The 13,794-nt window shown below is 47.8% G+C and overlaps 1 protein-coding gene across 1 annotated transcript in view; it reads right to left on the bottom strand.

The window, feature by feature from the left end:
- Positions 1 to 246: 246 nt before the first annotated feature.
- The window catches only part of LOC146758237 (receptor-type tyrosine-protein phosphatase T-like), a 264,795-nt gene continuing 251,247 nt past the window's right edge, over positions 247 to 13,794 (bottom strand). Inside the window, exon 14 of the mRNA XM_085517409.1 lies at positions 247 to 327. Coding sequence (XP_085373535.1) covers positions 305 to 327 — 23 coding nt within the window. The 3' untranslated portion in view covers positions 247 to 304. The remainder of the gene's footprint in view (positions 328 to 13,794) is intronic.

Genomic DNA, 13,794 nt, shown 5'->3' on the forward strand with positions numbered 1-13,794 from the left:
CTCAAGTCCTCTCATTTGTGCAGTCCTGAAGGTCTTGTGTGTCTCATGACAGTCCCATTGCCTCTACAGCAGCACTCTGGGGCTGCAGTCAGTATCCAGCAGTACGAACGGCTGTGTCAGGGCTGGTCTCCTTGCTGGCACTGCCATAACAAGAGGGCTGCTTCAGAGCAGGACCAGAGAACTGGAGGCCTCTTTCAAAGCTGGTGTAAGGAATATACCTCAGGAGCTGCTCCCTGAGAAGACTTCAAGATATTCTGGTGCTCTTCAGTGTGTGACCGGATCAGATTGAATAGTCCCAAGGAGATCAGTAAGAGACTCGGGGCAGTGCTGTGGTTAAAGGTTTATGGGTTGAGATAAAGAGAAAAGAGGAAAAAAAAAAGAGAGAGAGAGAGAGAGAAGAAAAAGAAGAAAAAGAAGAAGAAAAAAGAGAAAAAGAAAAGGATAATAGTTTTGACAAATGTATTTATACATATATATTTAGTATATTTTCACACATATACAATATATGCATTTGCAAACATATATGAACTAATTCTTATGTTTTTCTGTTTGCAAGTTCAGAACTAGTTGCAGGGGTTTTAACAGCCATAGTATTCACTGTAGGAACTGAAGTGACTGTTGGGCTGTCGCAGTAGTTGGAGCAACTGCAGAGCTCATTGCCAGAGCTGGAATCACCGCAGGACCTGAGATTGAAGTTTTAGCAGCCACTGGGCTCATTGGAGGGGTTGGAGTGACCACAGGGCTGTACCTCCTGGCACAGTGCACCTCCCTTGGGAGGAATTTGTTTCATTTTCTTATAGCAATACTTGGAACAGCTACAGGACCTGTAGCAGGAGTGACTGCAGAGCTCATTATGAGGGGATGAGTGACAGCGGGATCTGTCCAGAGCATGGAGCAAACGCAGGACATGTGGCAAAACCTTGGAGCTGCTGCAGGGTCTGTGCCAAGAGTTGCAGAGGCTGCAGCACTGTCAGCAGATCCAGCTCTCTGGATCTGGCACACTGCAGTCATTTGTGCCTCTTGGGGGTTACCAGTGCCACAGCAGACCTTCCCCCAATATTCTACCAGTTTCTCAGGATCCTGCAGTTGCTCGGAGATGAAGTTCCAAAGCCCTGGGGGTGCCCACCGCTCCAGGCAGCTGCCCAGACCATCCCACACCCTCTGCCATGCAGAGCCTTCTAACCTTGGGGCAGATTTCTCACTGATATTTCTGAATAACTGTTTAATCTGAAACATAAGCTGAAACACATTAATGACACGTAACAGTGGGAGTGTGCTGGTGTAAGCATCCCATGGATAGTCAAAATTTTCAAGAGCTATTGGAACTAGCTGTCAATCTCCAGGACAAAAAGAAGTGAGAGTGAGTCTGAGGGACTACTGGAAAGTGTCATCCCTTCTCTCCTCTGTAGCAAGACTCCCTGAGGAGTCCAAGTCAAGGGTGTAATTACTAATCTTATCAACAGTATAACTTCCATAACTCAAAGATGACATCAGAGATCAATGTGCACAAAACTTCATTTTGTCAGCTGCCAATTTTATCATGATATAAACCAGAGTCAAACAGCATACCAAAATAAATACCCTAATCCAGCATCCCGAGTTGACAAATGATGCAGCAGGGAAAACAAGCAGCAAGCAAGGAGCTGTGCAATGCAGCTTCATGAGAAGACTCATCAGTCTCCACAAATAGGGAAACTATCAGCATCATGGCCTGCAGTTCTCCAGCTCCCACAAAGCCCTGTGTTATCTCGCTCTGGACAGATGTGCTGTTATCTCAATCATTGGAGTCTCACGTTGGGCACCAAAATGATGGTGGTTGTTGAATCCTGCATGTGGCTCAGCAGCACACAGTGCTTGGTGCACTGTCCCATTCCCAGTGGGATGGGGAAGAGAATTGGGGAAAAAAAGTACAACTTGTGGGTTGTAACAAAGCAATTTAAAAAAAAGAGATAAAAGCAGAGGTGTAATAGTTATCACTATATATCCATTTATATGCAGTAGTAACAACTGATGCACAAGCGCTTGCTCAGCATCACCAGACTGATGCTCAGTTGGGCACTGGGAAGAGAAGAGAATGAGATAAACTGCCACCCCTTTCAATACAATTTCTGCTTGCTGTCAGGTGCTACAAAATGTCCCTTTGACCACTTCCAGTCAGCTGTGCATAGTCTGTTCCCTCCCAGCTCCTTGAGCCCTCCACTGACCATGGCCTTGGCTCTGTACAATGCTGCTTAGCAGCAGCTGTAAACATCAGAGTGTTATCACCGTTGTTCTTCTCATAGAAACAAAAAACTGCACCATAGTAGGCAGCCTGAAGAAAACAATTCCATCCCAGCTGTAACTCAGATACCTGCTTGTTCCCCTCTTCCTCTTGTCCTTCCTGATCAGGAAGCAAGGAACAGAATCTGCTGCTCTCCTCTCTGAGCCCTTTCCATCAGTTCTCAGCTGGCTCCTCTGCCATCCCCAGGCAGAGCTCAGTGCACTCTCACAGATGGCAGCAGCCTTTCCTAATTGTCCTTGGCCATCCGTCATAAAGAATTGATATCTGCTCTGCTACAGTTCAGAGGTGAGAACCATTCCACCATGTCTCTGTGAGACAAACAAGACCCTAGGCCCGCAAAGGCACAGAGATTTGGAGTTCGCTGAGTGAATGTTTGCGGTTGTCTCATTAGCGTAAAGACTCTTCAGAAAGCATCCCCTAACAGAAGCATGTTTTGATTTAGCCTGTCTGGGTCTTGCATCTACACTGTGGTTCTGGTGTTCAGGGCCTTGCTCAGAATCAGCAGCCTGCATGAAAGGAAATGCTCTGTGGTTTTCTCTTGAGTTGTCCCATTTATTTCTCATGCTACCCGCACTGGTCTACAGGCAATTTTGGGCAGCAGCAGGTTGGGGTTACCCCCAGAGGGTACACAGTAAGATTTAGGATGGGGTATTGGCAGTAAGACCTTCTCTGAGGAATCCTCCCACAGTCCTATGGAACAACTCAGAGGCTTTCTCTGCAATCTCCAAATCCAACATCATCCCTCAGCCCTTCTCTGTCACATCCAGTTCCCCACCCTTCCCCATTTGGACCTGGTTTAAAGCCCTTTAATCAATCAGTGCAGGAGCATTTCAGATGGGGTCATGGAGGATGCAGACTGCCATTCTTGGGGTGGCCATTTTCCCAGGAGGGCATGGTGGGAGGGATTTGTCCCATCTGGTGCCACCAACACTTGCATCCACACAGCAGAAGGCTGTGCCCTCTGTGTCCCACTTGAACTCTGCATGGAGCTTACAGTTGGCAGTGACATGGCTGAGAAGCTCTGGGCATGGATTAAGGGACAGGGAAGTAATGTGCCTTCCTAAATTCTTCCCTGCATACCTTAGCAACTTCCTTGTAATCTCCCCAAGTATCCTGTCCCTTCTTCCAGAGGGCGTAGATTCTCTTTTTCTTCCTGAGTCTCAATAGTTTTTCCCAGTTCATCTGCACTGGTCTTCTTCCCCTATGGCTCACCTTATGGCATTCAGGGACAGCCTGATCTCGTGCCTTTAAGATTTCCATCTTGAGGAGTGTCCAGGCTTTCTGGACCCCTTTACCCATAAGGAGCGACTCCCAAGGGACCTGTGCTACAAGTGTCCTGAACAGGGCAAAGTCCGCCCTCTAGAAGTTCAGGATAGTAGTTTTGCTAGTCACCCTTCTGACATCTCCAAGAATAGAGAATTCTACCATTTCATGGTTGCTCTGCCCAAGACAGTCCCCAACCTTCTCAACTCCTACCAGTCCTTCACTGTTAGTGAAGAGCAGGTCTAGCAAGGAACCACACTTGGTAGGACTTCATACCAGCTGAGTAAGGAAGCTGTCTTGCATGCAATCTATAAACCTCTTGGACTGATTCCTCTGCTATTTATCATATTCCCAGCATATATCAGAGAAGTTGTAGTCTCCCAAGAAAATGAGTGCTGGCAATCTTGCGACTTCAGTAAGCTGCTCATAGAATGCCTCACCCATCAATTAGGCGGTCTATAAGAAACCTTTAGCAAGATGTCACACTTACAGGCCTTTCCCCTGATCCTTACAAACATGCACTTCATTCTGAAGCCCAAGCACTTCAACATCAAAACTCTCTTCAATATAAAGGGCCACACCACCACCCTTCCTTCCTCATCTATCCCTTCTGAAGAGCTTGTAACCATCCATCACAGCACTCCAGTCATGGCAGTGGTCCCACCATGGGTCGGGAATAGCAACTAGGTCATGGTTTGTCAGATGCACAGTTGCTTCCAGCTCCTCTTGCTTGTTGACCAAGCTGCGTGCGTTGGTGTAGACGCACTTCAGCTGAGGCATCTGCCTCTCTCCCAGTTCAAACAGCATTTCCCTAGGCTTATATCTGGTAAGCCCTGTTTTGTCCCCTCCCCCATCGTAGCTAGTTTAAAGCTCTTTCAATAAGCCCCGCTACCGTCTGTGCTAGGATTCACTTCCCCCTTTGAGACAGTTGGGTTCCATTCATGGATAACAGACCATGGGCCAAGTAAACTGCCCTGTGATCAAAGAACTCAAAGTTTCTGGCTCAATACCAGTCTCTGAGACAACTGTTCATTGCTTTGCTTTCCAAGCCTGCTCCGTGTCCCTCACTGCCACTGAAGGTATAGAACAAAAAATCACTTGATCTCCCACTCTGTGAACTAAATGGCCTAAATTCCTGAAATCTCTTTTTATAGTTTGTAGTCTTATCTAAGAAATTTCATCACTGCCCACCTAAACTATGAGTAGTGGAAAATAATCAGTGGACCTAACCAGCATTGGGAGTTTCCTTGTTATGTCCCTGACCTGCAGCCAAGAAGGCAGCAGACTTCCTGACAACTCAGGTCCAGTCTGCAAATGGGGCCCTCTATTCCTCTGAGAAGGGAGTCACCCACCACGACCACCCTTCTTTCTTTCATGGCAGAGGAAGTCACAAGGCTTGGTAGTGACTGCCTTGCATTAGGTTCCCTCCTAGGCAGATCCTCCATTGCCTCCCTATTCTTATCTCCTTCAGATTTCAGAGTGTCAAACCTGTTGCTTATATGGATCAGGGGTCGAGGGCTATGCAGGCATGGGGGGGCTCCTGTGATGTTGAGTTGGGACTCTCTTCCAACCCTCCTCATCAGTCAGGTCTGTCTGACTGTGACAGGGCAGGGAGTCAACCACTTATCTGGGGCTATCTGCCTGGCAGCCTTCCCTCGGGGATGCCAGCAAGTCACTCCACCAGCCCATCTCCCGATCACACACCCTGATGGTAAACTGTGAGTAAAACCTTGAGTAAAGTGAGAGTTCACCTAGAGATAAGTATGAGTAGAAACCTGGATTGACGTGAGGGTAAACCCAGAGTAAAACCAGGATCCCATCCATCATCATGCTCAGCCTCTAAGGGGAACATTTTTCAGTGTTGCTGTGTAAAAATATAGGTTCCTCACATCTAACCTATGTCTCCCCTTTTTAATTTAAATCCGTTTCCATTTGTCCCGTTATCAACAGACCATCCCATCCTTATTCTAGCGTTAGGCATCTCATCCTCAGATGGAAACCCTGGGGCTGAATTGGGATCAGTTTTTCAAAGAACCACGGGGGCTGCAAGTTCACCTAGCTGAGTTCAGATGTGCACAGTGAGGTGTCTGTGTGTGAGTCCCTCATCTGAATCCTTGGTTTTTATTCCACAGCGACTGCACTGCTCGTACACAGTCTCTCAGTGATGCCCAAGGTGCCTTGGGTGATCCTAGTTTTGTGCTAGTGCTTGTAAACTGTGACGGAAAATCTATGAGATAGACAGCTCCTTCTGGAGCATCAGCTGAGGGCCAGAAGGGAGGTATTCTTGGCCATCCTAAATACCACTGCAGCCCCATGCTTAGGGCACCCAGTGTGTCTTTTGCACCTGATCCCATGGAGTACATAGTGATATTCAGCTTATCGAAAGGATGAGCTCAGAACAGAAGAGGCAGATCTTCCTCTCTGCTCCATCTGTGGCATAGTCTGGATTTCAAGGCATTGCAAAGCTATGGCACATCTACGTTCTTGCAGTGATGACACTTTAGCATGCTCTGGGCTTGCATTTCAATGGCATCTAATAAATCTAGGGTCATACCTGTTGACAGGAAGCTGGCAAATGTTGTCACATTGTAAGGAAGAGCAAGAAAGATGACACGGGCAACTATGGACCTGTCAGTCTCACTACAGTGCTTGGTAAAATTTTGGAGAAAATGATGGTGGGAGTTATGGAAAAACAACTGAAGGACAGGTCACAGACAACACAAGATACAGAGGGGAAGGTCCTATTTAATTTCAGGTCTTTTTATGATACCTTTATCCATTGAGCTGAACAAGGGAAGGCAGTTGATGTAATCCTTGAGGATTTCAGTAGAGCTTTTGATACTATTTCTCCAGCACCCTTCTGGACAGAAATTCCTGCATACAGCTAGAGAGAAACAGAATGTGGTGTGTTGTAATACAAGAGGAATTTTGCAGAGCAGCAGCCATGGATTGAGATAAGGAGTTCACAGAGCAGCAGCTGCGGAGCAGGATAAACAGCATGAGAACCAAGGACATCTCTAGGAAAAGAATGAATGGCTCGTGGCTTTGAAGGGGGGTTATAGGGTTGTTATTGCAGTAGCTTTCCTCCAATTAGCGTGTGTGATTTTTGGACACCCTTGTCTGTCTCCTTTAAAATCATGGCTTTTCGGGCAATAAATTGACGCAGCTATATGTAACCATATTGGTGTTTGTCTGTTTGTCCCAGCATGCTGACATTTTGCCTTTCAGGTTCACCAGCAGTGGTGGGTGAGCAGTTGGCCAGTAGTTCTGTCCCAAAGGATTATAGTCAGTGGGTTCCATCGGGCTGGTAGATGGTCACTTCCAGAGTTCCCCAGGGTTCCATTTTGGGGCCACTTTCCTTTCATGTTTATGCAGATGACTTGCATGCAGGACTAGAAGATGTTCTGAGCAAGTTTGCTGATGAGACCAGATGAGGAGGTGCTGTTGCCTCCACTGAGGGTGGAGAGGACTTGCAGAGAGATGTGGACAAGTCAGAGAACTGGGTACCAGTTGGTACTAAGCACCAAGTGCATAATGCATAACAAGAACAAGTGCCTGATTGTGCACCTGGGTATACCTGGACATAAACACTGTCTGTATATTGGACACATGAGAGACGTCTGACTGAAAAGGATTGGGGGTCCTGCTCAACATAAAATTTTAAGTGAGTCAGCAGTGTGCCCAGCCAGCCAAGAAGGCCAACAGTCCCCTAAAGTGCATCAAGCAATTTATTGCCAGCTGGGTGGGAGAAAGGTTTGTCCCTCTTTGCTCTGCACTGCTACAGCCTCACCTGGAGCACTGGGTGCACTTCTGGGCAATGCAGAACATAAAGAACATCAAACTATGGGAGAGTGTGCACAGGAGGGCAATGGAACTGAGAGATCTGAAGTTCAGAGTTTCACTGGGATTGACTGCTTGTTCAGACTGGGCCCTTCTCACACCCCACATCCTGTGATGAGACACAGGGCACATGTGGGATATGAACTTTAACAGCATCCTTGCACCACATGCAAATGCTTTTCCCAGTGCTTCAGTGTTCCACCACCCATTGCTTTCAACGTAGTTTTCAACACCCCATTGTATCTTTTAATTTTACCAGAAGCTGGTGCATGGTAGGGGATATGATAAATCCACTCAATGCCGTGAACTTTGGCCCGAGTATTTATTAAGGGAATTTTTGAAATGTGTCCCATTATGAGACTCAGTTCTTTCTGAGGTGTCATGTCTCTATAGGACTTGTTTCTAACAACCCAATATTGTGTTTCTGGCAGTAGCATGGGGTACTGCGTATGTTTCAAGCCACCCAGTGGTTGCTTCCACCATGGTAAGCACAAAACACTTATCACTATGAGATCCTGGCAAGGTGACGTCATTCACCTGTCACTCCTCCCCATATTTATACTTTTGCCTTGGCCTTCCCCCCAGAGAGGCTTCATATTCTTGGCTTGTTTAATTATGGCACATGATTCACAGTCATGAATAACCAGTGCAATAGCATCCATAGTTAAGTCCACCCCTCAGTCTCTAGCCCAGTTATATGTTATGTCCATTCCTTGATGGCCTGAGGTCTCATGGAACCATCAAGCTTGAAATAATTCACTCTTGTTCTGCCAGTCCAAGTCTATTTGAGCCACCTCAATTCTGGCAGCTCGACCTACCTGATGGTTGTTTTGTTGTTCTGCAATAGCCCAACTCTTGGGCAAGTGTGCATCCACGTGACACACCTTTACAATCATATCTTTTTTTTGAGCAGTTATGTTTTTCTACAGTTCAGCAGCCCAAATAGGTTTACACATCTGTTGCCAGTTATTTTGTTCCCACTGCTGTAACAACCCCCATAAGGCATTTGCCACCATCCATGAGTCAGTATAAAGATACAGCATTGGCCACCTCTCCCGTTCAGCCACATCTAAGGTCAGCTGGACAGCTTTTACCTCTGCAAACTGACTTGATTCTCCTTTACCTTCAGTGGCCTCTGCGACCTGTCGTGTGGGGCTCCAAACAGCAGCTTTCCATCTCCGATGCTTCCCTACAATATGAAATGATCCATCAGTGAAAAGAGCATATTTCTTTTCATTTTCTGGTAGTTCGATGTATGGTGGGGCCGCTTTAGCACATGACACCTCTTCTCCTGGTGATGTTCCAAACTTTTTATCTTCAGTCCAGTTCATGATCACTTCTAAAATTCCTGGACGATTGAGGTTCCCCATCCGCGCTTGTTGTCTAATCAGTGCAATCCACTTGCTCCAGGTGGCATCGGTAGCATGATGGGTGGAGGGAACCTCCCCTTTCAACATCCGGTTCATCATTGACAGTCGAGGTGCCAGAAAGAGCTGCATTTCAGTCCCAACTACTTCGGAAGCAGCCCGAGCCCCCTTATACGTGGCTAAGATCTCCTTCTCAGTTGGAGTGTAGCACTCTTCAGACCCCTTGTACGCTCAGCTCCAAAGTCCCGGGGGTTGGTCTTGGGTCCCTCCTGAGGCTCTTTGCCACAAACTCCAAGTGGGACCTTTCTCTCCAGCAGCAGTATAGAGGATGTTCTTTACATCCTGTCCAGTCCGTACTGGCCCCAGGTCCATGGCACAGGCTATCTCCTGTTTAATCTGTTCAAAAGCCTGCTGCTGCTCTGGGCCCTATGCAAAATCATTCTTCTTCTGCATCACCTGATAAAGGGGGCTTACAATGAGGCTGTAGTTTGGAATATGCATCCTCCAAAAGCCCACTGCACCCAGGAAAGATTGTGTCTCTTTCTTGCTAGTTGGTGGAGACATGGCAGTGATTTTGTCAATCACTGTTGGGATGTGATGACATCCATCCTGCCACTTTATACCTAAGAACTGAATTTCCTGGGCAGGCCCTTTTACTTTGCTTCACTTAATAGCAAAACTGGCTCATAGAAGAATTTGAATTATTTGCTCTCCAGCACAGCAGCACTCAGTGGGGGTGTGACCTCATTCAGGCCACGGTAGTCTACTGTCAGCCTCCATTCTCCACTGGCTTTACGCACTGGCCATATGGAGCTGTTAAAAGGTGAGTGAGTTTTACTGATCACTCCCTGATTCTCCAACTGGCGAATCAAATCATGAATGGGGAGCAAGGAATCCCTGTTGGTGCGATACTGCCGTCTGTGCACTGTCTTTGTAGCAATCAGTACCTGCTGCTCTTTTATTTTTACTCGTAGCAGCCTCACAACAGACGGGTCCTCTGACAGGCCAGGTAAAAATGACAGCTGCTTAATGTTGTCCGTATCTACAACAGCGATTCCAAAGGCCCAGTGATACCCCTTAGTATCCTTGAAATGCCCTCTTCTGAGGTAATCAATACCAAGTATGAACGGAAACCCTGGGCCACTCACATAGGATGGTTTTTCCAGTCTTTACCAGTGAGGCTTATTTCAGCCTCCAACACAGTCAATTCTTGAGAGATTTCCAGAAATATGGATTGATTCTGTCCCTTCATGACTGGAGGGCATTAGGGTGCACTGTGCACCGGTATCCACCAGTGCCTTATGTTTTTGTGGTTCTGATGTGCCAGGCCATCAAATCCACACAGTCCAATAAACTCTATTATCCCTTCCACTCCCTTGACTGAGGGCAGGGCCCCTCTATTGGTTACCTGTGATAACTGGAGCAGCCGTACTGGTGGTTGGACTGTTTTGTAGTTCCCTCACCCGTGCTCATAGTACAGGAGTAGGCTGGTCATGCCACTTCCTCATGTCTTCTCTGTGGGCACATAGGTAACACCACAAGGAAACACGTGGTGCAATTGTACTGTTGTTCCTTGCTCGATCTGGAAAGCGTTTGTGTCTAATAGCTGAGAATTTTAATGATACACATGAAGGCTTTATGATCATTAATTTCTTTACGATCTCTCGCCTTCAACTGAAGCAGCAGCTAGGCCAATTACCAAGTGACACCAAGGAGATGAAGTGGCAAAATGGCGATTTATTGAAACAGACACATCCTTATATAACCTACGCCTTTTTGTCTACACCCACTGTATTACACTAAGATTCTTCCAGAATATGGGGAAGGGACTGTCACATCACAACAAGCTACCGTCCCAGCTGTCCCAACAGCGAAGCAACCAGGTAACAAGAGATTCATTCTGGTGCCGTGTGTACTCCTTTCTTACGCCTTGGATTTCAGTCATCTTCAGGGGTCGACAAACAGTAATAGAGATTTCCTCCTCATCACTCTCTTCTTCATGCCACTTTTCCTTTTGCCTTTCTCGGTGCTGATCCAAACCTGTCACCTGGATCTTCTGTTGACTCCTCCTCCACTTCTTTTTTCCGTTCTAGACGTGAGGACATCCATTTCCATTTCTTGCCTTCCACAGAGGCAACTGATATTGTTACTGGTGCCTCCTGTGACTGATCAAAATTGACTTGGGGATTTCACTTTTTGGCTTGAACCTCAGCTTGGAAACTCTCTCTTTTCGGAACAGTGTTCTATAGAGCACGGTAAGCACAAGCCAAGCCCCAAATAAGTCGTACCCCCTTGGACATCTCCAGGGATGAACAGGGCATAAACCTCAATGTCTAAAAGCAACAAACCTACAAGCATCATTCCCCATTGGTTCCCCTAGAAACTGTACCAAGAAATTACCAACAAGCCATTTTTGGACTCTTCTAGACCTGTTTTATACCAGCTGTGTGGTATTCACACTTAATGTCTGGCAAGTTGAAGTCACCATAAGGACAAGAGTGCCTGATCCACAGGTACCTCTCAGGTCCTTAAAGAATACATCATCAGTGTCGTCATCCCAGGCTGGTGGCCTATGGTAGATGACACTTCACTTCCTCTCCCACAACTGCCCTGCCTGTCACTGATGGTCAGTAACAGTCCATCAGGACACAACAGGCACAGGGCTCTTCCCAACACATTTTGCTAATGCCAATGACACTGCAGCTATGGGACAGAGCCAAGACTTCCAGCTGCTCTACCTACTTCCACCTACTGTGAATTGGTGTATAAACATTTCAAGTGTGCTTCACTGTACCCTATTACTCATGGAAATGTCGGAAGGATCTCAGTAACACACAATCCCTAAAATTCTGGAGACTTCTCCCATGGTTTATCACCAGTGAGCCTGGTTTTATTTCTTTTCACACTTCAAATCATATGCACCCTTCATCCTCCTTCAAAACCAGCGCCATTGCCTCCCCACGCCCAACACAGCCATGTTTTGGTCACCATGGGACATTCTAACGGTCACAACTGCCACAGCTTTCTGATGTCACAAACCACCTCCCTGACAACCGCTATAAATACAGGGACCCTGACAACAGAACATCAGTCTTCAGTAGACTCGCGACTTGGTTGCACGCTTGTGGCCCAAGGAGCAATTCAAAAAGTCCCTTCCCACCTTTTGTGTTGTCCCTCGTGGAGGAGGATGGATCCTCCTCCACCAAAGAAGCGGCGGCTTCAGGGGAGCAGCAGCAAACCTGAGCCGATGGATGTCGATCCACCTGAGAGCAGCGTCGAGCCCATGGAGGTGGATATCCCTCTGGAAGAGGAACCCATGGAGGTGGATCCACCTCCATCGAGGCAGGGCAGGCACCACAACATCGTGTCTGCCTGGCGACGCTGCTACATCCATCGGCGGCGCACCAGGGGCTCTCCATTTCCATCTTGGCGTTGAAATGGCACCATCCGCCAGAGAGCCCCTGCGCCAGCTGCTGCTCCCTGCCGCCCTTTCTTCCCCGCCCTCCATCCTCAGCCTTCCCCAAGACCTCTCACCTCTTCTTCCCCTAACTCTGAGGAGACGGGAAGGACTGGCACTGCTGTCCTAGAAGCTGCTGCGCTGGGACAAGACAAGGAGTCCAACAGATGGCTTTCAGCTTCCTGCAGCCTCCAGCTGAGCCCTGACAAGAGGGCAGGACTGGGACTGGTGTCCTCTCAGCTGCTGCACCACCACAGCACGAGGAGTCCAGCGGACGGCCCCGAGCTCCCTGCGGCCTCCAGGCGCTGGCACAGAAGCTACAGAGGCGGCTGTTCCTTTAGAGAAGCAGAGGACTTGGCTTTGGACGGGAAGAAGGGCTCAAGGGCAGCATGAAGGTCCACCGCAGTTGCTCCACTGGGACTTTTGTTTCAACAATGGGCCACAACCGATTTAAAAGGACAACACAAAATAATAAGAATAAAAACCTGAGCAATTCTTAAAAAAGCAAAACCAGTCTGTACCTCTCCATGTGGGTACTTGAGGGTCTGCCCAGGCACGGCCTGTGCTCGGTGCTGGGCCCAGAAGGCCCAGGGGGGACAAGGGCGGTGATGATCTCCCGGCACGGCCCCCACCGGGCACGGAGCCGCGGCCTCCGCAGCCTCAATAACCGCCGCAGCCGCCCGGACGCGGCTCCGCATCCAACGTGCGGCCGGGCCTCGGGCTGCAGGGCTGCCCGGCTCTGTCAGCGCCCGACGGCAGCAGCAGGAACCGCTGCGGGAGCTGCACCCAACCCGTGTCCCCGCCCTCGAGGCAGACGCAGCTCCTCCCAGCTGAGGCGCTGAACACGTGCTGACACATTTCAAAGTGGACAGTAATTAAAAGAAACGTGCTCCATGCCGTAGTTTCTTTCCTTAACACGACCTGTTCATTACAGCAACCCACGAACAGCGGATGGGTTTGACTTCCTAAGCCAGAATCTAAACTATCAATTTCTGCTATAGGACTGAGACCCCCCTACACAAGCACAGAACATCCTGCATTCTCTCCTTCCTCAAAGGAAATTTGGATCTTCAGACATAAGAGGACAAAGCAACATGTCTGTCACCCATTAAGCACTCTTACCTACTTCCTTTATATATATATAATATATATAAAGGTCAGCTGGATATATACATACATACATATATATATGTGTATGTATGTATGTATGTATGTATATATCCAGCTGAGCTTTGAAGTTCATGGGTTGAGCATCCTTAGCAGTGTAGCCATTGAAATAGGCTGCAGTAGCCACATATGCTGCAATGCAAGTACCAACTCAGTAAATGCTGGTTTCTGAGCTGCTGCTGAATCCCAGGCTCTTCTGGGCTATGTGTCCAACAGGTAATTTACAAATCACCTTTGGATAACCGCAAAACCCACAGACAGTAACACCAGAGAGCAGTAAAAAACATGGATATGCAGTAAATATGCAAACAAACCATCAGAGAACAAGTACTGAGGAAAGAACTAGAAACGGAGGAAAGGAAATGTTCAGCCACAGAGTTATTGTGCTTGTGATAATAATCCTCCTATCCAAGATATGA

This window comes from Coturnix japonica, chromosome 16 (assembly GCF_054131305.1).
Source record: "Coturnix japonica strain WE chromosome 16, WE-NBRP24, whole genome shotgun sequence".
NCBI classification, from domain to species: Eukaryota; Metazoa; Chordata; class Aves; order Galliformes; family Phasianidae; genus Coturnix; species Coturnix japonica.